At 46.7% G+C, this 26,236-nt stretch overlaps 1 protein-coding gene across 1 annotated transcript in view; it reads right to left on the reverse strand.

The window, feature by feature from the left end:
* Nucleotides 1-13,921: 13,921 nt before the first annotated feature.
* Nucleotides 13,922-26,236, reverse strand: part of ARHGEF17 (Rho guanine nucleotide exchange factor 17) — an 84,186-nt gene continuing 71,871 nt past the window's right edge. The window contains exons 6-21 of the mRNA XM_053456654.1: nucleotides 25,115-25,291; nucleotides 24,959-25,009; nucleotides 24,134-24,243; nucleotides 23,180-23,265; nucleotides 22,661-22,779; nucleotides 22,118-22,331; nucleotides 21,494-21,567; nucleotides 21,209-21,402; nucleotides 20,047-20,291; nucleotides 18,413-18,659; nucleotides 18,016-18,102; nucleotides 17,596-17,663; nucleotides 17,155-17,303; nucleotides 16,730-16,904; nucleotides 15,648-15,905; nucleotides 13,922-14,581 (exon numbers count right to left, since the gene is read on the reverse strand). Of these exons, the coding sequence (XP_053312629.1) occupies nucleotides 14,391-14,581; nucleotides 15,648-15,905; nucleotides 16,730-16,904; nucleotides 17,155-17,303; nucleotides 17,596-17,663; nucleotides 18,016-18,102; nucleotides 18,413-18,659; nucleotides 20,047-20,291; nucleotides 21,209-21,402; nucleotides 21,494-21,567; nucleotides 22,118-22,331; nucleotides 22,661-22,779; nucleotides 23,180-23,265; nucleotides 24,134-24,243; nucleotides 24,959-25,009; nucleotides 25,115-25,291 (2,445 nt within the window). The 3' untranslated portion in view covers nucleotides 13,922-14,390. The remainder of the gene's footprint in view (nucleotides 14,582-15,647; nucleotides 15,906-16,729; nucleotides 16,905-17,154; nucleotides 17,304-17,595; nucleotides 17,664-18,015; nucleotides 18,103-18,412; nucleotides 18,660-20,046; nucleotides 20,292-21,208; nucleotides 21,403-21,493; nucleotides 21,568-22,117; nucleotides 22,332-22,660; nucleotides 22,780-23,179; nucleotides 23,266-24,133; nucleotides 24,244-24,958; nucleotides 25,010-25,114; nucleotides 25,292-26,236) is intronic.

The raw sequence follows: 26,236 nt of genomic DNA on the forward strand, positions 1-26,236 counted from the left end.
ATTTGAACCGGTGGATTTCCAACACCTTTAACGTCACACATTAAAAATGCATGATACATCTGTTAGCCTCTACCACCTCCGCTGGGAGGCTGTGCCACCTCATCACCCTCTCAGTAAAGGCAAAACACACACTCTCTATACAGCAATACGCAATGGCTGCTTCACACCCCAGCACTTTATCTCTCAGATCAGGACAAGATGCTCAGTATTTGGGGAGTAGTACAGACAAGGATCTGGTTTGGAATGCCGTCCCCTCCCCCAGAGCTCATCTTTTTTTTTCACATCAGCCAGGAATTCCTTAACTTGCCCCCCCCTTCTACTCCCTGCAAAGAGACAATTGAGACCTCTCCTTAAAGACACAGACACCGGTGCAGGACTCAGGGACAGCAAAGTAACAAAGGATAGGAGATGAATAAATTAAAAAGGGTTAAACGACAGAGACGGGCACAGAGTAACAACGTTATTAACTGCACCAACGGGGGCATCCAGGGGCAACCTAACCAGGGGTTCCCACCACGCCAGGTCATGCATGGAGTGATTAATGCCATTATATGCACACGTTAAGGTCACGGGATAACACCTTCAAGGGGTAGATGGCAGTAAATGCCCTCGTGCTGACAATACCTGGGGGGGGTAACATACAAACTACCCTCCAGGTAAAAGCGAGCACACGCCTGGTAGACACGGTATGCGCTGGAAATATAGTCTGCAGCTGCACATGCGCAACACCGCCGGAGCGGAAAGCAGAGGAGGACAAATGCTTATTGTTGCAGAGACCGGGCCGGCAGCCCAGACCCATCACAGGGACCGCCTGGCAAGGGTTGCACTTGGCCGACCCCGACGTGTTTCTCCGAGATTTCCGTGTGATTTCGGGGGGGGGGGGGGCATCAGAGCGCAGGGGGCGTCACGCAAATAATATCAGGGGACAGCAGAACAAAGGGGGGGGTTTAAACTTTCCTCTAGATCATAAGCTCTTATGGCAAGGCTGGCCTCTCCCGGTTGCGTCTGCCCGCTGTACGGATCAGGGGTATGCGGATATAAAATAAGCAGCGGGCATTTCAACAGAGCCCGGGGCAACCGTAACGACATAAAGACCCCCAAATTAGCTTTCTGCCTCTTGTTCCCCAGCTGCTTTCCTGTCATGGAGATGTCAGCCAATCGGGACACGGCGTGCACGAGACAGAATTACCCCCCCCAGCCACCCCGGTGCTATATCTGTAACCGGTCAGTCTGGCAAAATGCCCCAATAACAATGAAACCTGTGACTGCGGCCAACCAGACCCCGTGCAGCCAGAAAGCGCTTCCCCTGCCAGCCGGGACACCGGGCCGCACCGATGGTTCCTCATTAAAAGAATGTAATAAGAGATACATTTTCTAGGGGGTAACACGGATACCGTAACTGCCCCATGACGTGCTCCTCTTTCCCACGGAGTGGTTTATTCACTAAAGATCTGATTATATGAGCTCCCTAATACCTAATCATTATACATAGTCAGGGGCAAGGGCCCGGGAGCTTGTCCATCTGCGCTAGCCCTGCACAATGCATAGGTAATGTGATTACCTGTACTATATACAGGGCCGGCTCACCCATTCATAACATGATATCAATGTCCTTAAACTCAACTCTGCAAACTCTCTCTTTAGTAAATCGACCCCAAAAGGGTTACTGAGACACGTGGCCCACCATATCATTTATTGGTTTACATAGCGCCATCATATTCCGCAGCGCTGTACACCGGGCATTCCGGTACCGCGATGATGAAAGCGGAGAGAGCTATGCAGCAATTAGCAATGCAGAGCCTTCCAGCCGCAGGGGACGGTATTTTCCGTTACACCGCATTCCCTGCAGGGGGGACAAAAGGGCAGCAAAGAACCCCAGAAAGAGAAACAAGTGGCCACCAAGCCCCGGACTCTGGATAATATATGGGAAGCCCGCGAGACATATAGATAGATTATAGGTTTATACAGCGGCTTCATATTCCACAGCGCTGCACAAAGGGGGCGCTACCTTAAAGTATTATAGAGTGTAAGCTCTTGAGACCAGGGATCACCGCATTGTAACATATTTGCCAATAAAAGGTGATTGATCCACAGACAGGGAGCGTCGCTCAATAACCGGGACGGAGCATCAAGGATTTAGACAGGAGCCGGGGGCAGCCATGAGACACCCCAAAAACACAGATACCCCCTCCAAAAACAGTCATAATACAGATACCCCCCCTCCAAAAACAGCCATAATACAGATACCCCCTTAACATATCCAGTCACAGATACATCCAAAAACACAGCCACTATACAGATACCCCCCGCAAAGGCAGCGGGCTGTAGCAGTTGGGGCAGAACAGCCAACGGAAAGGGCAACCGAGTATTCAATGAACCAGATCAATACACCTGACATCTCCTGCCCCGGCGCCCGCTGACTGAAGCCCCCATCTCCTATCCCGGTGCTCACTGACTAAAGCCCCCCATCTCCTATCCCGGCGCTCACTGACTGAAGCCCCCCCATCTCCTATCCCGGCGCTCACTGACTGAAGCCCCCCCATCTCCTATCCCGGCGCTCACTGACTGAAGCCCCCCCATCTCCTGTCCCGGCGCCCGCTGACTGAAGCCCCCTATCTCCTGTCCGGGGGCTCGCTGACTGAACCCCCCCCCCCTATCTCCTGTCCGGGGGCTCGCTGACTGAAACCCCCCATCACCGGCACCGGGTGACCGAAGCCCCGGAGAAGGTCACTGTACCTGTATAACTGTACCCGGTCCTGTACTCCCGGCTGTGCGCTCCCTCTCTCTTTGTGAATGAACACGCGCCGGTTATTTAGGTGAATATGTGACGTCATTTTTGGGACCGCCCACCGGCCGGCGTCGCAGTGAAAGTCACGAGCGGCCGCATTCTACCTGCGCCACCCGCTGGCAGATGCAGGAACTGCAGGTCAATCCTAAACCTAAAAGTCAGACTCGCCAGAAAACCCCCCACACTAGTAATTATTATTCTGATGCCTGCAGGATGTGAGCCAGACAAGCAAAAATAACATACAATAACATATAATAATATACAATAACATATAATAACATCTCACACAAACACATCCACACACATCATTCACGACGTAGAAACCAAAGACAGTGATTGTTATGTTTCTGAGTGGTGTGGGGTAACCACAAGCCATGTTTTTCAGGACATACCGGTATATATTTTTTCTGTATTGCTGACCTGTATATATATATATATATATATATATATATACACGGTAAATATAAAATTTAATTTATATATATATATATGTATATATATAATATATATAATAAAATAATACCGGTATAGATATATATATATATATATATATATATATATATATATATATATATATATATATATATATATATATATATATATATATATATATATATATATAAAACTACATATTTATGCTTTATATATACAAAGTGCTGCCCCCTGCAGGATGTGAGATGTATAACCGAGCAGCTGATTCCTTTCCCTGAGGTTATACATCCCACATCCAGCAGGGGGCAGCACTGTGCATGCCCAGGTTAATAACGTGTGAAGTGTATCCGGGGAGGGTTGAGGAGGTCACCCTATTTTAAATTTTTTTGAATTCAGGTAATTATTACGGGCCCTTATTATACATCAGAACTGCAGAAATATTATTACAACATAGCTGCCAACAGTCCTTAATTTTCCTATGAGTCTCGACCAGGGCCGGACTGCCACTGAAAAGCAGCCCTGGAAACATTTGGAGACCGGCCTCATATAGTTTATCTCGCGGTCGCGCTCTTATGCCCACACGCACCCCTTATACCCGAGTCACACTATGTGCCATACAAATACCTAAAAAACATTATTTTTATCTCATTATTTGTATTAAAATGCCAGAAAGCAGAAGTGTTAAAAGGCCCTAATAAATGAAATACATTACACAGAATGGGATCAAAACATTTACTACTGCAAACATTTTTAGATGAAAGAGAAACTTTTATTTCTTTATTAATTCATGTAGACTATTTTTTCATATTTAATAAAAGCTATGATTGAGACATTTTTGGTTTTTATTTCCTTTTATTTGCCAACCTGCCCCCCCCAGTTATGCACCTCTGCCCCCAGGCTTGCCACTCTGCCCCCAGAAATGCCTTATACCCCCCTATATGCCACTCTGCCCCCAGAAATGCCTTATACCCCCCCCTATATGCCACTCTGCCCCCAGAAATGCCTTATACCCCCCTATATGCCACTCTGCCCCCAGAAATGCCTTATACCCCCCCTATATGCCACTCTGCCCCCAGAAATGCCTTATACCCCCCCTCTATGCCACTCTGCCTCCAGAAATGCCTTATACCCCTATATGGCAGGGGCATATCATGGGACATAGTGGCATATATCGGGGTATAAGGCATTTCTAGAGGCAGAGTGGCATAAAGGGGGTTAAAAGCCACATCATGGGGCACTCTGCCTCCAGAAAAAGCCTTATGCCCCCATATACCCCCCCAACTTACTACTGCCTGTGACTCCCTGGTGTCTAATTTTACTTATTTTTTTTATCCTTCAATATTTTAATTTATAAAAAAATAAAGAAATACAATTAAATAGTATAAAAAATTATTTAATATTATAAAATTTATAAACAAGTTTTCTTTTTTTTTTTTCCGTTTCCTGTGACAACCTGTTTATTTTTTTACATGGATTTTCGCCTCTCTATAGTGACTCATCGTAAGGAGATAAACATTATTCCCGCGGCATGAAGTGTCTGAACCTCGGGACAGACGGCAGCCATCAAACCGCACGGCTACAAAATATTTGGCTTTCCTGGATTCGGCAATTTTGTTTTATTTTTTTATGGTAATAGATAAAGCATGACCCGGGGCAGCATCAGCATTTTATACCGACGCAAAACACGAGCCGTACATTCCAAGGCTGAGATGGGATGGAAGGCAGTTTTACTTTACTGAAAGGGTGGTAGATGTGTGGAACAGCCTCCCAGCAGAAGTGGTAGAGGGTAATACAGTGAGGGGATGTAAACATGCATGGGATAGACATACGGCTCCTGAATCTAAGACGAGACCAACGACTGATTAAGGTTTGAGTCTTTGCAGGAAGGATCCAGTCAGGGTGCAAATGCTGTCTAAAGGCCCGGGTACCCTAGTTTTGGTAAAAAAAAACCCAATAATCTGCGCATTAAAAGCATAATTCCTAATAATGCTAAACGCCCAGACCATTCCGAGAAATAATTCCTTAATCACAGAAATTTTTCTTTATTCATATTTTTTTCCCGCCGGGAATACACAATTATCATGTGACAGAAAATCAGGCACTGATAGGCTGTGGCCATAGAACGCCGAGCTCTGTAGGTATAAGGATTCAGTGTCTCGCTGCTGACGTTCTAAGGAACATTCTTCTGAAAACAACGGTGATTATTCTATTCACTTAAAATTAAAATATTAACACTTTTCTGCTGACATAAATTATTATTTTGTCTGCCGGGAAAGAATTGCTGGATGGCAACCGCGTCTTTATATAGAAAGAGGAGGAAATTCATATTGATTTTTGCTGGCCGGGCTTCAAGGTTCACCTTCCTACCGAATAACATTCAGCGGGGGAATCGGGACGGACGGACAGCGAGTGCTGCTCACATTTAAAAGGGGATCTCCCAACATTATTTATTCCCTGTATTTTCCAGGGAAATTCTCCCAAAATATCACATGACTGAAAATACTGTATACAACGCTGGGGGTTATATTACTGTATACAGCGCTGGGGGTTATATTACTGTATACAGCGCTGGGGGTTATATTACTGTATACAGTGCTGGGGGTTATATTACTGTATACAGCGCTGGGGGTTATATTACTGTATACAGCGCTGGGGGGTTATATTACTGTATACAGCGCTGGGGGTTATATTACTGTATACAGCGCTGGGGGTTATATTACTGTATACAGCGCTGGGGGTTATATTACTGTATACAGCGCTGGGGGTTATATTACTGTATACAGTGCTGGGGGGTTATATCGCTGTATACAGCGCTGGGGGGTTATATTACTGTATACAGCGCTGGGGGTTATATTACTGTATACAGCGCTGGGGGTTATATTACTGTATACAGCGCTGGGGGTTATATTACTGTATACAGTGCTGGGGGTTATATTACTGTATACAGCGCTGGGGGTTATATTACTGTATACAGCGCTGGGGGGTTATATTACTGTATACAGCGCTGGGGGTTATATTACTGTATACAGCGCTGGGGTTATATTACTGTATACAGCGCTGGGGGGGTTATATTACTGTATACAGCGCTGGGGGTTATATTACTGTATACAGCGCTGGGGGGTTATATAACTGTATACAGCGCTGGGGGTTATATTACTGTGTACAGTGTTGGGGGTTATATTACTGTATACAGCGCTGGGGGTTATATTACTGTATACAGCGCTGGGGGTTATATTACTGTATACAGCGCTGGGGGTTATATTACTGTATACAGCGCTGGGGGTTATATTACTGTATACAGTGCTGGGGGTTATATTACTGTATACAGCGCTGGGGGTTATATTACTGTATACAGCGCTGGGGGTTATATTACTGTATACAGCGCTGGGGGTTATATTACTGTGTACAGTGTTGGGGGTTATATTACTGTATACAGCGCTGGGGGTTATATTACTGTATACAGCGCTGGGGGTTATATTACTGTATACAGCGCTGGGGGTTATATTACTGTATACAGCGCTGGGGGTTATATTACTGTATACAGTGCTGGGGGGTTATATCGCTGTATACAGCGCTGGGGGGTTATATTACTGTATACAGCGCTGGGGGTTATATTACTGTATACAGCGCTGGGGGTTATATTACTGTATACAGCGCTGGGGGTTATATTACTGTATACAGCGCTGGGGGTTATATTACTGTATACAGCGCTGGGGTTATATTACTGTATACAGCGCTGGGGGGGTTATATTACTGTATACAGCGCTGGGGGTTATATTACTGTATACAGCGCTGGGGGGTTATATAACTGTATACAGCGCTGGGGGTTATATTACTGTGTACAGTGTTGGGGGTTATATTACTGTATACAGCGCTGGGGGTTATATTACTGTATACAGCGCTGGGGGTTATATTACTGTATACAGCGCTGGGGGTTATATTACTGTATACAGTGCTGGGGGGTTATATTACTGTATACAGTGCTGGGGGTTATATTACTGTATTCAGCGCTGGGGGGGTTATATTACTGTATACAGCGCTGGGGGTTCTATTACTGTATACAGCGCTGGGGGTTCTATTACTGTATACAGCGCTGGGGGTTATATTACTGTATACAGCACTGGGGGGTTATATTACTGTATACAGCACTGGGGGGTTATTACTGTATACAGCGCTGGGGGTTATATTACTGTATACAGCGCTGGGGGGTTATATTACTGTATACAGCGCTGGGGGGTTATATTACTGTATACAGCGCTGGGGGTTATATTACTGTATACAGCGCTGGGGGTTATATTACTGTATACAGCGCTGGGGGTTATATTACTGTATACAGCGCTGGGGGGTTATATTACTGTATACAGCGCTGGGGGTTATATTACTGTATACAGCGCTGGGGGTTATATTACTGTATACAGCGCTGGGGGGTTATATTACTGTATACAGCGCTGGGGGTTATATTACTGTATACAGCGCTGGGGGGTATATTACTGTATACAGCGCTGGGGGTTATATTACTGTATACAGCGCTGGGGGTTATATTACTGTATACAGTGCTGGGGGGTTATATTACTGTATACAGCGCTGTGGGTTATATTACTGTATACAGTGCTGGGGGTTATATTACTGTATACAGCGCTGGGGGGTTATATTACTGTATACAGCGCTGGGGGGTTATATTACTGTATACAGCGCTGGGGGGTTATATTACTGTATACAGCGCTGGGGGGTTATATTACTGTATACAGCGCTGGGGGTTATATTACTGTGTACAGTGTTGGGGGTTATATTACTGTATACAGCGCTGGGGGGTTATATTACTGTATACAGCGCTGGGGGGTTATATTACTGTATACAGCGCTGGGGGTTATATTACTGTATACAGCGCTGGGGGGTTATATTACTGTATACAGCACTGGGGGTTATATTACTGTATACAGCGCTGGGGGTTATATTACTGTATACAGCGCTGGGGGTTATATTACTGTATACAGCGCTGGGGGGTTATATTACTGTATACAGCGCTGGGGGGTTATATTACTGTATACAGCGCTGGGGGTTATATTACTGTATACAGCGCTGGGGGGTTATATTACTGTATACAGCGCTGGGGGTTATATTACTGTATACAGCGCTGGGGGTTATATTACTGTATACAGCGCTGGGGGGTTATATTACTGTATACAGCGCTGGGGGGTTATATTACTGTATACAGCGCTGGGGGTTATATTACTGTATACAGTGCTGGGGGGTTATATTACTGTATACAGCGCTGGGGGGTTATATTACTGTATACAGCGCTGGGGGGTTATATTACTGTATACAGTGCTGGGGGGTTATATTACTGTATACAGCGCTGGGGGTTATATTACTGTATACAGCGCTGGGGGGTTATATTACTGTATACAGCGCTGGGGGGTTATATTACTGTATACAGCACGCTGGGGGGGTTATATTGCTGTATACAGCGCTGGGGGGGTTATATTACTGTATACAGCGCTGGGGGTTATATTACTGTGTACAGTGTTGGGGGTTATATTACTGTATACAGCGCTGGGGGGTTATATTACTGTATACAGCGCGGGGGGTTATATTACTGTATACAGCGCTGGGGGGTTATATTACTGTATACAGCTCTGGGGGGTTATATTACTGTATACAGTGCTGGGGGTCCATATAATTCAAGGGAATTTTAAATAAAGCAAATATTTTTAAGGGGGGTTCTCATCAGGAAGATGCCCTAATTTTTATTATGTCCAAACTCTCCGTCTGACGCGCAGGAGATCCCAGACACCGCAGGAATAATGAAAACACCCCAGCGGCCACTGATCTGCCAAATGAACTCATCCGATGGGTATCCGGTTTCCGGAAAACGGGGGGGGGGGGGCAACAACATTTAAATAAATAAAGGGATTTAACAAAGTACAGGAGGGAATTTATTTCAAAGGAGGAGAAAAGTTACAACAAGAGACCGGAATCTAACACTTTTTACTTTACTGAGAGGGCGGTAGATGAGTGGAACAGCCTTCCAGCAGTGGTGGAATTTGATACAGTGCAGAGAGAATGGGTCTGATCTGCCAACACATTCTATGTAACTAATCAGTAGCCTCCGGTGGGACAGACGGAACTTTCTTTTGATACTTTTAGATGTTGACTCTTTAGTATGAATAATACATTAAAATAAAGAACTTTTCCTAACATTTTACTATGAAAATGGTCTCCGAACAAGTCCAATTAACCAAAATCTCACAAATTATAGTTAAAAAAGAAAAAGCACCACCTAAATGTGTTTTGGAAGCTACGGTGCACAAAATGGAACATTCCGAACTCTTTATTTCCCAAACTTGTCATTTTCATGTTTTATTTTGTGACGTCTGGAAAACCCCAACAAAACTACATACCCCGAGAGAGGGCAGCGCAGGGGATTACACTAGGAGCATTTCAACAACGCTACAGAATATACGTAAGACCCCCTCTCCCGCCCCAATACCCCTTTACCGCCTGCCCTTACCCACCGGTGCTGGCTCAAGAGAGCAGATTCCAGGAAATAGGATTAATAGGAAAAAACGAGATGACCAGTAGTAGTCGTTACAGACCAGCAAGTACGAGCAACATGAGAAGTTCAGTTTACAATAGCTGAGGTGGTAAAGATTAGCCACAACTACCCCGGTCTACGTTTCCTACGGCGTTGAGACGGCAACGGCCAGCTGTATTTAGGCCAAAATAGGGCACTTTGTAGTTTGAAATAAAACGACCTTGTGTCTGCAGCCTGCAAACTGTGTCTCTGCCCCGGCGGGAGGACCCTGCGCCTGCGAACGAGCAGCTGCCAGAGTGAAGGGGAGGAGTCCAGCTAGAGGAGGAGAGCAGAACAAACCACTCTGACAGCAGAGGGGTGTGCAGAATGAAATGGAAGCTTTTTTGCTGTACTACCCTGACTAGCGGGTGTTTTTCTGCTCTCCATGTTTGTTTAAGTGCCCTCTCTTGCCCCTCCTGATGCCCAAGTGTGCCAATAAAATCCATTGTCGTTCTTCTAAACGCCTCACTCAGCTACACAAATACCCGGCAATAGGAGACAAAGCCCCGCCCCAAGCCACACCCCCCTTAACGGGCAAATAAAACTCCCCTGACACAGAATTCAACACTAGTGAACTTTAATTACAAAGAATCCACAGTGACATAAAGACATTACAGGTTTGTGGTAGCCATAACAACCCGCTGGGTGCGCCGAAGGGGCTTCTCCGCCTCGCACGCGAGCAGCGACGGCTTCCACGTGGGGGGGCGCGATGGCGCCGGCAGGAACTTTACATTATAGTTATATAAAAATATGCAGAATTATTTCAACAATCAGACGCTGAGAACACTATTTACAGGAAAAGGCCATATAATGCAAGTCACTATTTACAATACGACCGGGTTGTATATATATATATATATATTTTTTATTTCTAAACAAAAAAAAGACACAAATATATCATTTTTTTTTTCCAAAGCGGTGATGAAATGGTTAACCCTTCCAGCTCTGGGACTGTGAAACCAGCAGGGCGCTGCTTGTCCCCCAGGCACTGAGAGGGTTAATGCAGGAGGGGGTTCCAGAACAGTGCAATAAAGGCTGGGGAGTGTTTTTTTTGGTTGAGTTATTTGTCCCCCTAGTGCTTAAGGGGTTAATCAACTTTTTTTTCTTCTTCTTCACAGCAGACGTGCTTTGTTGCAAAATGGTCCCAAACCCTAACCGGCGACTAAACAGCGGTAAAGCGTAAAATAATTTTTGGGGGGTCTGCTAGGGACCCTTTACGCAGCGCCGTGTACTGGAATATACCATTTTAGGGCAGAGCGCGGGGGGAATTTCTTCCAGGATCTTTGGCGGATTGGATTTAGAGGAACAATTAACTTCCTTCTCCAATCGGTTGGATAAGAACTACTTTCTTCCCCCTCCTCAATGATCAAGAGAGGCACTTACAGGTGGGGGTAAACCCTCGGGGCAAATTCCAGCAGCCGTTTATCTGGGTAGCCCTAGGAGAGATTGGGGTTAGCAGCGTAACTCAAGAAAAAAATATATCTATTTTTTCAATACAAAAACTGGGTTTTTTTTTAAAAAAAGTGCTTAAAGATTTGCCTGCATTTTATATTCCAGATATAACCCAAACCGCTGACAAATCATTCAAATTATTTCCAAATTCTTGCAATTTAAACGTTTGGCGTGTCAGGTGCTTCTTCTATTCCGGAATACGTGGTAACGGCAGGTGCTGCTGGGGTAACGACCGGCACGTCCCGGGGTAATTACAGCCGACGGAGTGTCTGCAATTTTTTTTTTTTAATTATTACTTCTAAAAGTTAATAGTATTTATTAGAATACAAAAAGGTACAAAGTAATAAAAAAATATATTGGGGGTTCTAGAATGGGGTGGGGGAGGAAGAAAGACTAGCCTAGAACCGTGGACAACCCAATGAGGATGGAGGACTCGGGTAACATTTCCAATCAGCACAGGGGTATGTTTAACATGGGGCAAAAGGGGCCTAGGCTTATCTTGGGGGCCTACAGAAGCTGTTGAGCCCCCCCAATAGCCAAGTGAACAACCGGAGGGGGGGGCAGATAACATTTCCAACCTTTCCAAGGGGCATCTTTAAAGTGGGGCAAAAAGGGCAGTGACCCGTGGACCTATGTGAAGGGGGAAGGAATTAGCGTGGGTTGCGGACTGCTGGTGTATGAAGGGGCTTGGAGGGGGAGACGAATGGGGGTCTCGTCCAGGACCCCCATAGATGGCCCTGTAGTCAACAATCACAGTGCAGGGCTGAACATCTAGAACATACATTCATAACACGTTCAACCAAACCCCCAGTAGTTTCAACTTGCATCCACAGATTATAAATCCCGTAATCCCATTTGACCGGCTGTCGGAAGGTCCGTGGGATCTAGAACCGAGCAACACCAATCAGACTTCCCGGCACAATAAAAAAAAAAAAGCGAGGCACATTCATCTTTGTACAATGGCTTGTACCGGAATTTTGGCTAAATAATGTAGCATTAATGTACAAATATATTAACATTCCGTTCTGCGGAGTTCCTCAAACGTTACCATAGTAACCAGCAAGGATTAGTCTTTCCCAAAGTCCAAACGTCGGCCGGTGCGGTGGATGTGATCGGTACGGGCGGGTTCTCGAGTAGAACGGTTCTCCGCTCCCGCTACCAACGGATAGATTGATCCTTAACGGCGATCGGGGAGGCGCTGCGACCGGTGATGAGATTCGGAGTTGGCGTTCCCAGTAAGGTAAACACTCCCATCAAACCCATCAAACCCAGTATCAAACCCATCAAACCCGGTATCAAAAATACACTCTGCTGGAGCCGAAACTGGGACATTTTCAAAGCTATTTTTTTGGGGGGGAAAAATGCCCCCTCTTATGGCACAAAGCTATCCCATTCTGGGCATTACTAATTTGGGCGTCTTTTAATTAAATTAGTAAAAAAGGCAGTTTTCATATTATATTTTTTTAGGGAAATTCTTGGATTGTAACAAGTAAGACATTTTTAGATTAATAGAAACTTTTACCCCAAACTGATCTATTAATCACTTTCGACACATCGTTATTGGTCACCGCTCAACGCCCCGGAGCAACTCAAAACAAATTCTTTGATTGGATTATATCTTGCCCCGCTAATAATTCATACAGGTTGAAAAGGGTTTGAAAGCACTGACTGGTCCATGGGTTTTGTTGCCATAGCAGCAGAAAAATGTATTTCCTTAATAGGCTAAAACACTCAGCACTCGATGAACGTTCCAGCGACGTCCCGGCAAAACAGAAGGACGCGGAATTTCCTGTAATCCAGTTGCTTTGCGGCTTACTGCTGGCTGAGCCTGATGGGATTCGTAGGGCTGTGGTAACCGTGCCAGGGGCTGCCTACCCCTAACAGTACTTCCTCATTCCAAAATCAGACCACTTCCTTCTTCTCAATCATTTTAGGGGCGACTTTTTATCGCTAGCGGCCCCAAAGTTACCTTTGTATTCTCCATGACCTCCGCCTAAGTGCTCTGACAATTATAAGTGAAGAATTCCCATTGCCGCGAGCCACGGCTGAGAGTGTTTACTGACTTAAAGGCCCCATCTAAGAAAATAAACACATTTAAAAAAATAAAAATAGCAAAAAAATAAAAATAATAATAAAATAAATAAATCGAAGAAAAAATTGGTTAAAAGGAAGATTTTTAACGAATTAAAAGCCAATCAAAGATATTTTAAAGCCCTTTTTTTTTTTTGGACACTGCCAAGAAGAGGGGAGGTTATCCTAAAAAAAAAATGGAATAAAAAGAAGAAAACTATTTTAGAATAAGGATTTTTCATGAAAGTCGGCGGATGTCCGTGAACCCAGGAACACGCAAACCAAAAAGGAAAAGCGAAGCTCCGGGGAGATCCTCGTTCAGATGAGAAAGTCAGCGTTCTCCTTAAGACAATGGTCCTGAACCCCCCCCAGGTGCCAAAATAAGACCCTCTCTTAGGCTTAGAGAGATCGGTGAAGCCATCCGGCCCCCAATCCCTCCGCACTAAAAAATATTAACGCAAGCTTCCACTTGACAATAAATAAGAACATTTTATATATATATATATAGTTGGCCTACGGAGCCCAGTTTTAAAGCCACAGATATGGAGCGGGCCAGTCGGGCCTCCAGTTTGGTAGGCGGACCACGGATGATGCCTCTGGTGTTAGTGCCGGAGAGGAGTGCCGACGTTCCACCGAGTTTCCGAGGCCAATGTCCACTAAGCGGTGGTTGATACCGTAATAGAGAGACCGGAAGGAGCTTTGGACAGGTATAAGCGGACCGGAGCGGACAGGAGACCAAGAGGTCCATTCGTTCCCCGTTAAGCTTTGGCTGTAGGCACCGTCTTTGAACGCATGTACCGCGTGGTTAGCGAGGGCTTTGGTTTCTTCCTCCCGTTTCCTTTACATTGTAAAATATGCAGTTTCCGTAACAACGAATCTTTGGCCAAACAGCCGCGCGCTCCTAGGCACAGATTAAAGCCCCCCCCCCGGGAAGGAAGGCTTCAGACCCTGCTTTGCTTTGGAACAAAATCACAGATGGACCTTTTCAGCAGGTTATATTTTAACAACAAGTCAACGGAGAAGACGGGGAGGACAACCAGGGGCGGCGTGGGACATGGCGGCCCACATCCCACCTCACACCCTCCAAAGGAGAAGGTGGTTGGTGCTGTCGTCCCTCCCCACCGTCTCGCTGCTGTTGGTGAGTCTGAAGTCCTCGTATCCGTCTCCGCCGCTGATGACCAGGATTTTGGACTTGGACTGATTGATGGCGGAAGGCCGGTGTCTGGCGGAGTCCCTCGTTTCTGTGTCTGACGTCTGCTCGTTGCCTGTGAGATGAGAAGAGGCGTAAGAGACACGTTGTATGGCGGCCATTCATCAAAACTACCTACGGCTTCCGCTTCTTGTAGGGAGATATTTGGTTCAAACGTCTCGGGGCCCCAGAACTCAATCTTCGTCTGCTCTGAAGTTTTCTCCCTTCTCCTCCCTTACAAAGGCGGATAATAACAACAATAACAACATTATTACTTATTACTGTATTAATACTATTAATATTATTATTAATATTATTTTATTATTATGTTTATTACTATTTATATTACTATTATTATTAATATTATTTTATTATTATTTTTATTAATATTTATATTACTATTATTATTTTATCATTATTTTTATTAATATTTATATTACTATTATTATTATTATTTTTATTAATATTTATATTACTAGTATTGTTATTATTATTAATATTATTTTATTTTTTATTAATATTTATATTACTATTATTATTTTATTATTATTTTTATTAATATTTATATTAATATTATTATTATTTTATTATTATTTTTATTAATATTTATATTACTATTATTAATATTATTTTATTATTATTTTTATTTTATTATTTATAATATTTATATTATTATTATTGATGATGTGCAAATAAAACTTAAATAATGATCACGCTCAATATCACTGATATTATTTTTAAGGGTGGTCCTCAATAAAATTAATTGTAGGGTGGGATTTTAAAAAAAAAAATCCTATATTGGTATTTAAAGCTACCAGCCTTTCCCTTAAAACTAGGGGTAATGTAATGGGAGAGTTATAGAGGGATGGATCAGCCTCCCAGCAGAGGTGGTGAGGGCTAATGCCGGGGAAGAAGTCCCAGGAGAGGAACATGGACGCCCCTAACAGGAATTCCAAATGGGCCAATAGGTTCTTGGGCTGCATTTACAAAATATATCCGTGTTTCACGGCTGGCGATTAATTTATTGCCCGCGTCCCACATGTTGGAGATGTTGGCTTGCAAAAGTAGCTGATATGGCAACCCCAAACGGAGACCTACTGGAGGCATCTAACACGCCTTCCGATGTGACAGCAGATACCCACCCAGATCTCCCGGCAGCGGGAAGTTGACGTCGAACCCTTCGGGCAGCTCCACGGAGGTGAGGAAGCGGACGTGGCCCGTGTGCCCCTGCGACAGTCCCACCGGGTTGAGCGGACCCTTCAGGGAGTTGGGGCTGGAAGGGACGGAGAGGGTGAGCACCACGCCAGCGCTGGTCCCGATCCACAGAAGGTCCTTGCAGGCCAGCAGAGCCGTAATTCGCAGACACGCCGACTTATGCTGCCGGATGATGGCGTCGGAGCCTTGAGGAAAAAAAAAAAACACCAGAAAGGCGCCGGGGTTATCGTCACATCGGGACACGTTCCGAAACAAATATTTTTCATAAAAACCCCCGGGGAATTGTTTACGGTAAGAAGCCCCACGTCTGGGACATTCGTGGTTTTTCGCTTTCGCTCAAAATATTTGTTGCCGGAGACTTCCGAGGCTTGCGAGTGGAGCGCCGCGCAGGGGCAAATAACAGTTTATCGTCTTAAATATTTGTGGCCCGGGTTTGGTCAGACTGTCCGCCCGTGACATCATAGCCCAGCGACACAAAACAATAACACCTCTGTTTTTATCTCTTCCACCTGACGAGGCTTCAATTTTGTTCGATAAAAAAAAAACTTCAACCGCTCCTTTGGAAATAATTCTATTTTTATTTTTTTAATCAGATTAAAAATATGTTTTTTGTTTTTCCACCCCAGCTATAGTTTTTGCCCCATAATATCCTGTTTTCATGCAGCTGCGTATCAGCCTCGCTCTGTTATCTGAGCCCCCATCTACGAGACAAACACCCCGACTCCTTATCATACGGCCTGTGGGAAACAATAGAATGGCTCGGTCTAAATCACACAGCCGGACTCTCTGACTAATGAAAGTCTATGGAAGAACGGACTTCATCAGCGCTGCCATAAAGCATCAGCTCCGTGTGGTGCCTCTGCAGAGGTCACCCAAAATATCCCATGACACTGGCAGCCAGACATGGGATTCTCTCCACACAGAGCCGGTTCTGATCCTGAGGTTCTGGGGAGGAATAAGGCTATTATGTGATTGGTTTTGGAGAGGTCCAGGAATCGAAAGTAGTTACCTGCTAGCATTTTGTGCACAGGTGGGGCAATATCAACCTCTGCCAGCTGCTCGAAGTTGGTGGCGTGGTAAAGCCGGACCTGCGCGCTGCTTTGTAAGGCGATCCACATTCCGAGGCATGAGCTCACCATGCACGTGACGCTGCGGCTCTGATCCTGCCCGATGTGAAACGCGTGCTGGAGCAGAAAGAAAATGCGTGTTATAGACAAAAAAACCCCAAAAATGTAACATAACGGGCAAATTCATTATTCCTCGATCTCAAAAACTAGCTTCCATAAAAAGGGAGGCAAAAAGGGGAGGGGCCATGAATATTAATACCCCCCTGCTTTATGAATTACCAACTTTTATTTTAACCCCAAACCAAATCGGCGGGGGGGGGGGTTAGTGCAGCGCCCCCTTCTGGCTGGATTTTTTTGGGGTAAATACCTCCTGGAGCAGGGAGCTGGTGTTAAAAACGGTGACTCTGTTCTGGCATCCGCACCACAGCTTGCCGGAGACCGACACCATTTTCGTTACTGGGCTGCCGGGGGAGCCGAGAGGGAGAGTTTTTGAATTTTGGGGGTCCCAGAAACTTCCTGAATTAAAAAGAACAATAATAATAATAAAAAAACAATAAAATGTATAATTAATTTTTATAAAGAGGCGACAGAACCGCCTAATATACAGTGCAAAAAAAACACGCAATACGGCAGAACATGCGCAGAACTGGGGGGGGGTCCGGAAGGAAAGCTGTATTTTGGGGGTCTGTGGTTAGAGCCATTGGGGGGGAGCACATAAAGAATCCGATAGGGGGGTATTCAAATGCTGCAGACTTTATACATAAACCTCATCTGTAACGCTGAGTGACACTCAGGGAGACTCACTCACCTGCTTCCCTCTGATACACGATCAGCTCTCCATTGGCCAGCGATACAAACACCTGATTATCCAGATAGCTGTAAAAAAACAAAAAAAACCCAAACATTTAAAAAAAAAAAAAGTACTTTGTTTTGGAAAATTTATAAAAAATAAGAAGTCAAATGAATCGTATTTCTAGAAAAGCTATTAGGAAGATTAGGGGTTAACGTTTAAACATCGACATGGATGATCTCAACGTGACCCGCTGGAGATTGGGTCACGTGACACAAAAGCGAGCGCCGATAGGTCGAATCTTCTCAAACGTTTCCGTGTAGATTTTTTTTGCGATTTCTTCATAATTGAATTAGTAAAGTTATTTGTGCGAGGGTACAGGGCGCAAGAGGGGACACAATCCGAGACGGGGGCGTCACGGTAACGGGGGGTACTTACAGGATACACATAACGGAGGCCGAATGCTGCATCTTCATGCTGTTTTTGCGGTTGCGTATGTTGTCCGAAGACTGGTAGACATGGATGCTGCGAAACAGGGAGCAATCAGTACCGAGCATCACAAGCAGCGGCCCCGTGTGCTGGATACAGTAATAGAAAGGGGAACCATCCAGCCAATGGGAATCTCTGCCCCGATACCGTCCCATTGGCCGGCCAATGTTTTAGAACATGACACGCAGACACGGGGTCTTCTATGTATTATATACATGTCCATGTGTGATAAAGTAGCCCCTGGTTTAGCGCGCCCCCTACTGTTGGGGTTGGCGCGGGTTGGCCTTGGTGATTTTTGCGGCGCGTTGGGAAAATGATTTTGGGTTCATAGAGGTTCCTCACTCACCAGCCGTCCTCTGTGCCCAGCCACATGGAGCTCTGGTAGGCTTCTGGGTCAATGCTCAGAAGGTCCTCCAGACTTCCCCGCGAGAAGGAGCCTCGGCTGGACCTCCTCGCCGCGCCGTCCTCCGGCGGGCTCTCGCTGTCTCTGTTCTGGTTGAACGTGCTGGGGATCGGGAGGAAACCGGATTCCTGCTCTTCCTCCGAGCTGGTGGTCTCGGCGGTGGTGTCCTTGGCACTTTGCATCTCCTCGTCTGATGGAGAGAACACACAGCAACGACACGTTACCGGAGGTCACGCGATCGCACACGTAAGAGACCAAGCAGATCACCACCCGCTGATTACGCTTAATGGGGTGCAGATGTCCCCCGAAATCTTGAAACATTGTTGCCACAGTTTTTGTTGCCACAGTTTTTGTTGCATTCTAAGAAGAGCGGCTGAAATACAAAAGCTAGAGCGAAGCGTCTGCACAAGAACCAAATCACAACGAGATATTCTAGAGATCTAATGGCCATCCGGTTCCTCTCGCCCGCTGCATGTAAGATTCGACTTGAAGATAAGTTTAAGGCTTCAATTAGAAAAGTGTTAACTCGAGGACAGGTAATACGAGACTCCAGAACGACATCAACATATTGGAGAGAGTTCAGAGGAGAGCGACTTAAATAAGGAACGGTCTGCAGAATAGAAATCAACAGGAAAGACTAAGAGAACTCAGTAGCTCCGGCTTGGGGGAGAGAAGAGGGAGGGGACGTGAGAGAGGGGATGGGAGAGAGGAGAGAGAAGGGGATGGGAGAGAAAAAGGGAATGGAAGAGAAAAGGGGATGGGAGACAAAAGGGGATGGGAGAGAAAAGGGGATGGGAGAGAGGAGAGAGAGAAGGGGATGGGAGAGAGGGGATGGGAGAGAGGAGAGAGAGAAGGGGATGGGAGAGAGGAGAGAGAGAGAAGGGGATGGGAGAGAGAAGGGGATGGGAGCAAGGGGAGAGAGAAGGGGTTGGGAGAGAAGAGAGAGAATGGGATGGACGAGAAGAGAGAGAGAAGGGGATGGGAGAGAAGAGAGAGAGAAGGGGATGGGAGAGAGGAGAGAGAAGGGGATGGGAGAGAGGAGAGAGAAGGGGATGGGAGAGAGGAGAGATAGAAGGGGATGGGAGAGAGGAGAGAGAAGGGGATGGGAGAGAGAAGGGGATGGGAGCAAGGGGAGAGAGAAGGGGTTGGGAGAGAAGAGAGAGAATGGGATGGGCGAAAAGAGAGAGAAGGGAATGGGAGAGAAGAGAGAGAGAAGGGGATGGGCAAGAAGAGAGAGAAGGGAATGGGAGAGAAGAGAGAGAGGAGGGGATGGGAGAGAGAAGGGGATGGGAGAGAGACATTTAAATACATAAAAGGATTTAACAAAGTACAGGAGGGAATTTATTTCAAAGGAGGAGAAAGTTACAACAAGAGACCGGAATCTAACACTAGAGAGTCAGAGACTGAGATGGAAGGGAGTTTTATGTTACGGAGAGGGCGGTGGGTCTGTGTTTGTAAGGAGGCGATTACTGTAACCACGTTGAGAGAAGTTGTAGGACGGTCGCCAGGCTAGCAGAGCAAAGCGCCAGAGACATAAAAACCGGCGGAGCGTTTTCGCTGCGGGAGCCGATACTTACTTCCAAAGCTGGAGGAGATGGTGGAGCGGCTGGTCTGCAGCGTGCCGGACGGGCTCGGGGAGGACTCGTCATCTGTGTCGTCACTGTCAAAAGGGACCAGGTCGCGGCTGGCGCTGTCGGTGTGCTCGGAGAGCTCCAGCGACGAGCCGGAGATCGAGATGTGAAGGCACTGCTGGGCAGCCGGTCCGTCGAGGGCCGGAGGAACCTGCTCCGACGTCTGACTCGCCAGAGGTCTGGGCCTCTCCCTGCAGAAGAATCGGACGTTGCCGGTGACTACTTCTTGGAGGCCACGGGTGACATTCCCAGTGAACCCACCGCCAGGAACATTTCCAATTCCAACCTGGGCTCATCACAGGGTTTCATCTCCAGGCCCCACAGCCACTAAATACCCCCCAGGTCCCAGACAATGTTCTACCCCATTACTGGAGACAACACGCAACGTCTGGAGGAACGTCAAGGAACGTTATCTACGCTTTGAAAGCACAGCCTGAATAAAGCTCGTTATCGCCTCTACACAGTACATTCCTTCACGGCCTACGCCAGCGCTCTGGATCTTCCGCGGCTTAGATCCCTGACTCCACCACCATTCCACCATTCTCGTAGCTCATCAATAATCTAAAGTCACGGCACAGTTTGAAGGCTAATCCCCCAATTCCTAGAAAAATAAATATAAATCACCCCCCCCCCAACCACGGAAGTCTCTGAACATCTGGGTCATATTTTCCAGTATTCGTATCAGGAATACCACAAAGTATCTTTGTATGACACGTCTACCACACCGCACGCTTACTCCATGCGACGGGTCAACACTAGGCTGATAGACAGTCTACGGCACCCACCTGTGTTAAAGGAACACCATCTTCCAGAGAATGGATCGATGACAAAAAGAACCCTCGCAACGTTTCAAGACGTTTTAAGTGACAGCAACCAAAGTTATCCAACACTTTGGGAAACCCCTAAACAATCTACATAATAATAGACTGTAAGCTCACAAGACCAGGTCCCTCTTCCCCCGGCGCTACGGAAGCTGCTGGCGCTCTATACATAAGATGCCAGCTTGTGGAACATCCTTGGTCTTTGGGAAATGGTTGGCACCACCATTAGGTCCTCCGCTGTCCCCACCACCCGGGTACGAGACGGCCCCCCCCGACCGCGCGCTTACCTGTAGCTCCTCTTCAGCCCCGGCACGGACGCGATGCACAGGATCCTGGCGGAGCAGACGGCAATGCACGCTTCTACCGTGGGCTCGTTCCTGATACTCAGGAGGCAGACCTGGCCCACGTAGCCGTCGCTGTTACACACCCACACCTCGCGGACGTTCTCTGCGCCGCTCTGACCGGGAGACGCGCAGGAGAACTGCCATGGAGACAGAACGTTCACAATGACAAAGGAACCGCTACCGACACAAAAAGAGGTGGATTCTCATTTGTTGTTTTTTTTTACGTACCTGCATCCCACTCCTGGTCTTCATGATGGGAATGGCCTTCAGGAACTCGGGGTCCAGATAGTTCTTGCTGGATGCTGTAAAGCAGGAGATGAATTCAGGGGATCTGGTGCAACAAGCAATTTTAAGGGACAACTAAGACGTTTTGATAACGGGCTAATAATTGGGTGTCTATATATATTAATAGTGATTCGAGGACTCCCTGTCTCCACCGTTGGAGAAAGCTTCACCTGGTCGAAGTCACACATCACCCCGGGGGGCAAAAAGAGACAACAAAATAATCTCAAATAGTACGTATAGGTTTTCTTCTAATAACCCAATGGGGGGGGGGTCAATTATAATGGAGATGCCCCTGACTAGGATTTGAGACCTTCCTACTCTGTAACCCTCCCGGTGAAGGTGGACAGTGGGGTGGAGAGGCGCCCTGGAGAACTTTTCTTGTGGAAGTTCTAAGGAACACCGGTGGTCCTGGAACCAGAAGGAGACGGCCGCGGCTGTATGGCACAAGATCGCGGTCTCATTTCAGGCAAGGAACCTGCGCCCCCCGCTAATGTTCTCCAGGACGTCTTCTGATGGACCCCCCGGCGGACGCGTGAAGACACGCAGCCTCCCCCTGAAGCGGACTACCTAGTTTCTTCTTTGCGTCTTCGAAGGCGTGCTCAAAGTGGAGCCGGGCGTCCGGGTTGCTGAACTCAAAGATGAAGGATTCGGTGCCGTCCGCCTTCGCGGTGGTCAGCTCCACTTTGTTGGGTGGGAAGGACATGGTGAAAGCGAGCGACTGCTTCTCGGCCAGCTCCCGGTGCACTGATGCCATCATATCCTTGATGACGTCATCGAGACTCTGCCCAGCCCAGAAAATGACGTTTTATTTTTAATCAATAAATATATTTAAATGTTAATATAATCAAATTGCATATTTTAACAGAAAAAAGCAGGCTACAACATGAAAAATAAACGAAATATATTCCAAGAACAAGTTATTCCACTTGTCATTGTCATTTTTTTTTGGTACGTACACTGGGATTTAACACTCAAGGTACTACCAACTCTGCTGGAAGGTTCTGCAAAGCATATACAACTCTTTTTGTCATAAAAAAAGTCCCTATGGATAAAAGTATGCTAGGATATAAGTCGGGGCGCATAAAAATGTCTCCTGTTAGGAGTGCTCACCTGGTGTGGGAAGCTGAGGGTCTCGGAGAGTTTGCTGATCTGCCCCATGGTGCTCAGGTCCTCGTCCAGGCGGCTGATGGTTTTCTGTATGCTGTCTCGGTTGGAGGCTTGGGAGGTTCCTGGGTGAGGGGGGGCAAAAGCCAGAGCAGTTCCAGGGGTGGGCAAATGATTGGGTAAACAAGGGGCAACAAGCACAGGGACCCTTGTTAGAGTCCGATAACACTCCCCGACAACCCAGTACCCCGCCATTACTAATATATGCCTATGGGGATCTGCGTTACTCGTGCAACGAAGCGGCTGCTCCCAATTGGCCAGCGCAGAGCAGCGCAACGCGTAGATGCAACCCAGGACCTGCTTAATGTATAGCCAATAGTACTTTATATATAATATATATACATTGTATTGCATACATGGGGGATTTTTCCGTGTTAAACGCATGTATGATACCCGCAGCCACAAGAGCCAGTAAGATGTCGAGAACATGCCCCTCGTCCCGGGGGATAAAGCCCCCCCGCGTACCTTTCACGATATCCACGTCCTCCAGGGGCAGTTTCCAGAGCAGTTTGTATTTGCTGGTGATGTCGATGACGCTGGCCGCCGTGTACCTGCAACACAAGCCCGTTATGTTTCCCCCCGCATTTCCAGAAATGACCACACGGGGGCTCCATCGGCCCTTTAAATGCCTGCGGGGAATGCGACACTGGGGGCAGCTAACAGATTATTACTTATCATACGACGACAAGAACTCCCGCAGCGCTTCTTGCAGTCCCTACATGCGACGGGGTCTGAACCAGAACCAGAACCGACAGACTTAGCCGGCCCGATACATTCGGCACAGAGGGTCCTCTCAGGGTGTAAGTGAAAATACCCAATTTAACTCTTACCGTACCGCCGCACGCATATAGGTAGCCTTACTTCTATTTGCCGTAGGCTATAACTCCTATCATGCTCTGCAAACCTACTGTAGTCAGCATCCCCAGCAAGGTAGGAATCCTTTTTATTCTTAGATCTCATCATTTTCCAGGAATTCTGGAATTTTTCCGAAAGGCTCACACGCCCCCCCCTTTTCTGGATACATAATGACCGATTACAATGTATCCGTTTTTTTTTTTTCCCTCCCCGTATAACAAATAGCTTCTCCTGTCTTTTGATGCCAGGAAATTGGAAGCCTGGAAGAGCCCGAGCCGTCCCGGTGCCAGCCGCTGGTAATTTGTATCTAGAGACGGATCTGCTTCTTACGCGGCTAATTAACTCTTTCGTGACCAGTGACCTTTAAAGTGTTAAAAGTACGAAAGGGGGGGGGTGGAGTGTAAAGGGTAAAAGCAGTGTTGGCGTTAGACATGAAAGAGTACAAAAACACCAAAAAAAACTATAAATACTCAGTGTTCTAGAATTTCTAGGGATGCTTTGTGTAGAGAATGCATTTCTCGCTCTACGTTGCGATTGGTCAAAAAGATCGGCGAGGATACTCACAAGCTCATTGAACTGCGGCGCAGGGACCCCGACTTCCTTTTCGAGGTGGTGCAAATCAACAGGTCTGTAAACAGGAAAAGCGACCGTTCCTTCTTACCCCCGACGGCTTTCTGAGGAACAGAGAGAGAGAGAGAGAGAGAAGGCTTCAGGGGGCAAATGTCAAGTGACGCCCAGCGAGACGCCAAGGACCAGGAGGGTGGACTTTCTTATTCCTCGATGTGCCACAACTTTTATTTCTACTTTTCGGAGTTGGTGGCCAAACTCGACCATCCATGAATTTTGTAGACATGGGAGGATTCTGGATAAGTATCTGGGTGGTCAGGGGGCAAATGTCTCGGCTCATGGTGTAGGGAGGGCAACGCAAACATTCCCTGTGGGGTCCGGATTCCAGAACTTTAAATAGAAATCTTAGCTTATAACAGAGAATGGAGGAAGCGATCGGGTAGAAGCCCAGGTGCTCTAGAACTACAAGGGCCATGATGTCCCACCAACCACTGACATAAGATGTACACTGACCAAGCACTATGGAGAATGGAGCTACCCTCGCCATAGAACTTTCTGCGGCTGTTGTTTAGTATAGTGTGGGGTTGAGGATGTTTACACGATGGTCTCCTCGGTTCTCCATTATAAGGTATCACAGAGGAGTCTAAGAGGCGAACTAAAGGCCACCGGTGGTCTTCTGCTCACACTGATGATGGGAATGTCTCACGTCACCTGGATTCCTCCACCAGCTACAATCAATGGAAAGGCGAATTCCCCCCGACACACGGAAATGTCTCTGAACCCCCGTTACGGTCCAAGAAGAAGATGAAGAACGCAACTTACCACTTCTGCCACCATCTCCTGCCGCACAAACCTCCGGAAAGGAACTTGGAGCTGTGGGTAGAAGATGCATGGGGGGTTATCGCTCCATAGAAAGCTAAGCGGACCCCGCTGATGTCTGATAACCACCCACACCTTAGTTAGGGAACCGGTACTTACGTCCTCCATGCCTTCAATATGGGACTCTATCTCCTGGAGGATCCTGGTGTCTCTCTCGGCCTCCTCGGCGTTCCTCATGCCTTTGTTTATTCTCTCTGCTAGCTGCTTGATGTTTCTCTGGGCGTTTAATAGACATGGGTAGTCCGGATGGTCCTCGGGGGTATGTTTCAGCAGGTCCTGGGGGAATGACAGGAGCGAGAAGTCAGAAGTCCACGCGTGGCATCAATAAGGCCGTCGGACTGTACATTAAGTATTCCGCGGGGGTAGAACCCAACCAAATGAGCCTAGAAAGTCGGAATTTACTGACGAGGGTGGTTGGGCAGTTAAGTGAGGCTGCCCCTGGTACCACCGTCTTCTACATAGCTTAGGTTCTAGATTTAGAATTTTTTTCTCATTTTCTTGTATTTTAATTAATATTTTTTAGTTATTTTCTTAGAATTGTGCGAGGCCAGGGTGATCCAGACTCAGCCCGGTTCTGGAACTCTGTTCTTGAGCAATTAATGGTCGTGGTCTCTTATTGGCTGGTGGGTCACACGAGAGTTACAGCAGGGCCAATGGGAACCCTCGTCCAGGTTCCGGGGAGTCATGGACACGTCGGAAAGGATAAAACCACCAGCCCGTAAAAGACCGGCGAAGGACTCGATACTCCGAGCGGTGAGCGGACGTACCGTGAAACCGGCGCATGTACACGGAATGCAAAAAATGCGCAACGCACGATACGCACTCATCCGCAGGACTCAATTTTGGGCTTAAATGTTATCTTTGTACCTACTTTTGTAACTGGGGAGGAATCAGCCCCCCGGGGCAAATATTACCTTATGGCCCAGGAATTCCAGGAAAGAAAAAAAAAAAACAACATATTTTGCATGAATTACACGGTGAATATCTGTGACTTTTTATTTTTTTTTAAAGAAAAGCAGTTCTGAGGCATCTGTGTTTTGGGGGCTGACATGACTTTAACCATTTAACTGCCAACAGGGGCAAAGAAATTAACCCCCCCCTCAAAAAGTATGATCTAGAAGGACAGACCTCCAGGGATGACGCATGACAACGCATAGAGAAGCCCCAAACATTCCTGAGACATAAGGGGGGAATTCCCTTAATGAGGGGCTCCCGACGCTC

Source organism: Spea bombifrons, chromosome 2 (assembly GCF_027358695.1).
Source record: "Spea bombifrons isolate aSpeBom1 chromosome 2, aSpeBom1.2.pri, whole genome shotgun sequence".
NCBI lineage: Eukaryota > Metazoa > Chordata > Amphibia > Anura > Pelobatidae > Spea > Spea bombifrons.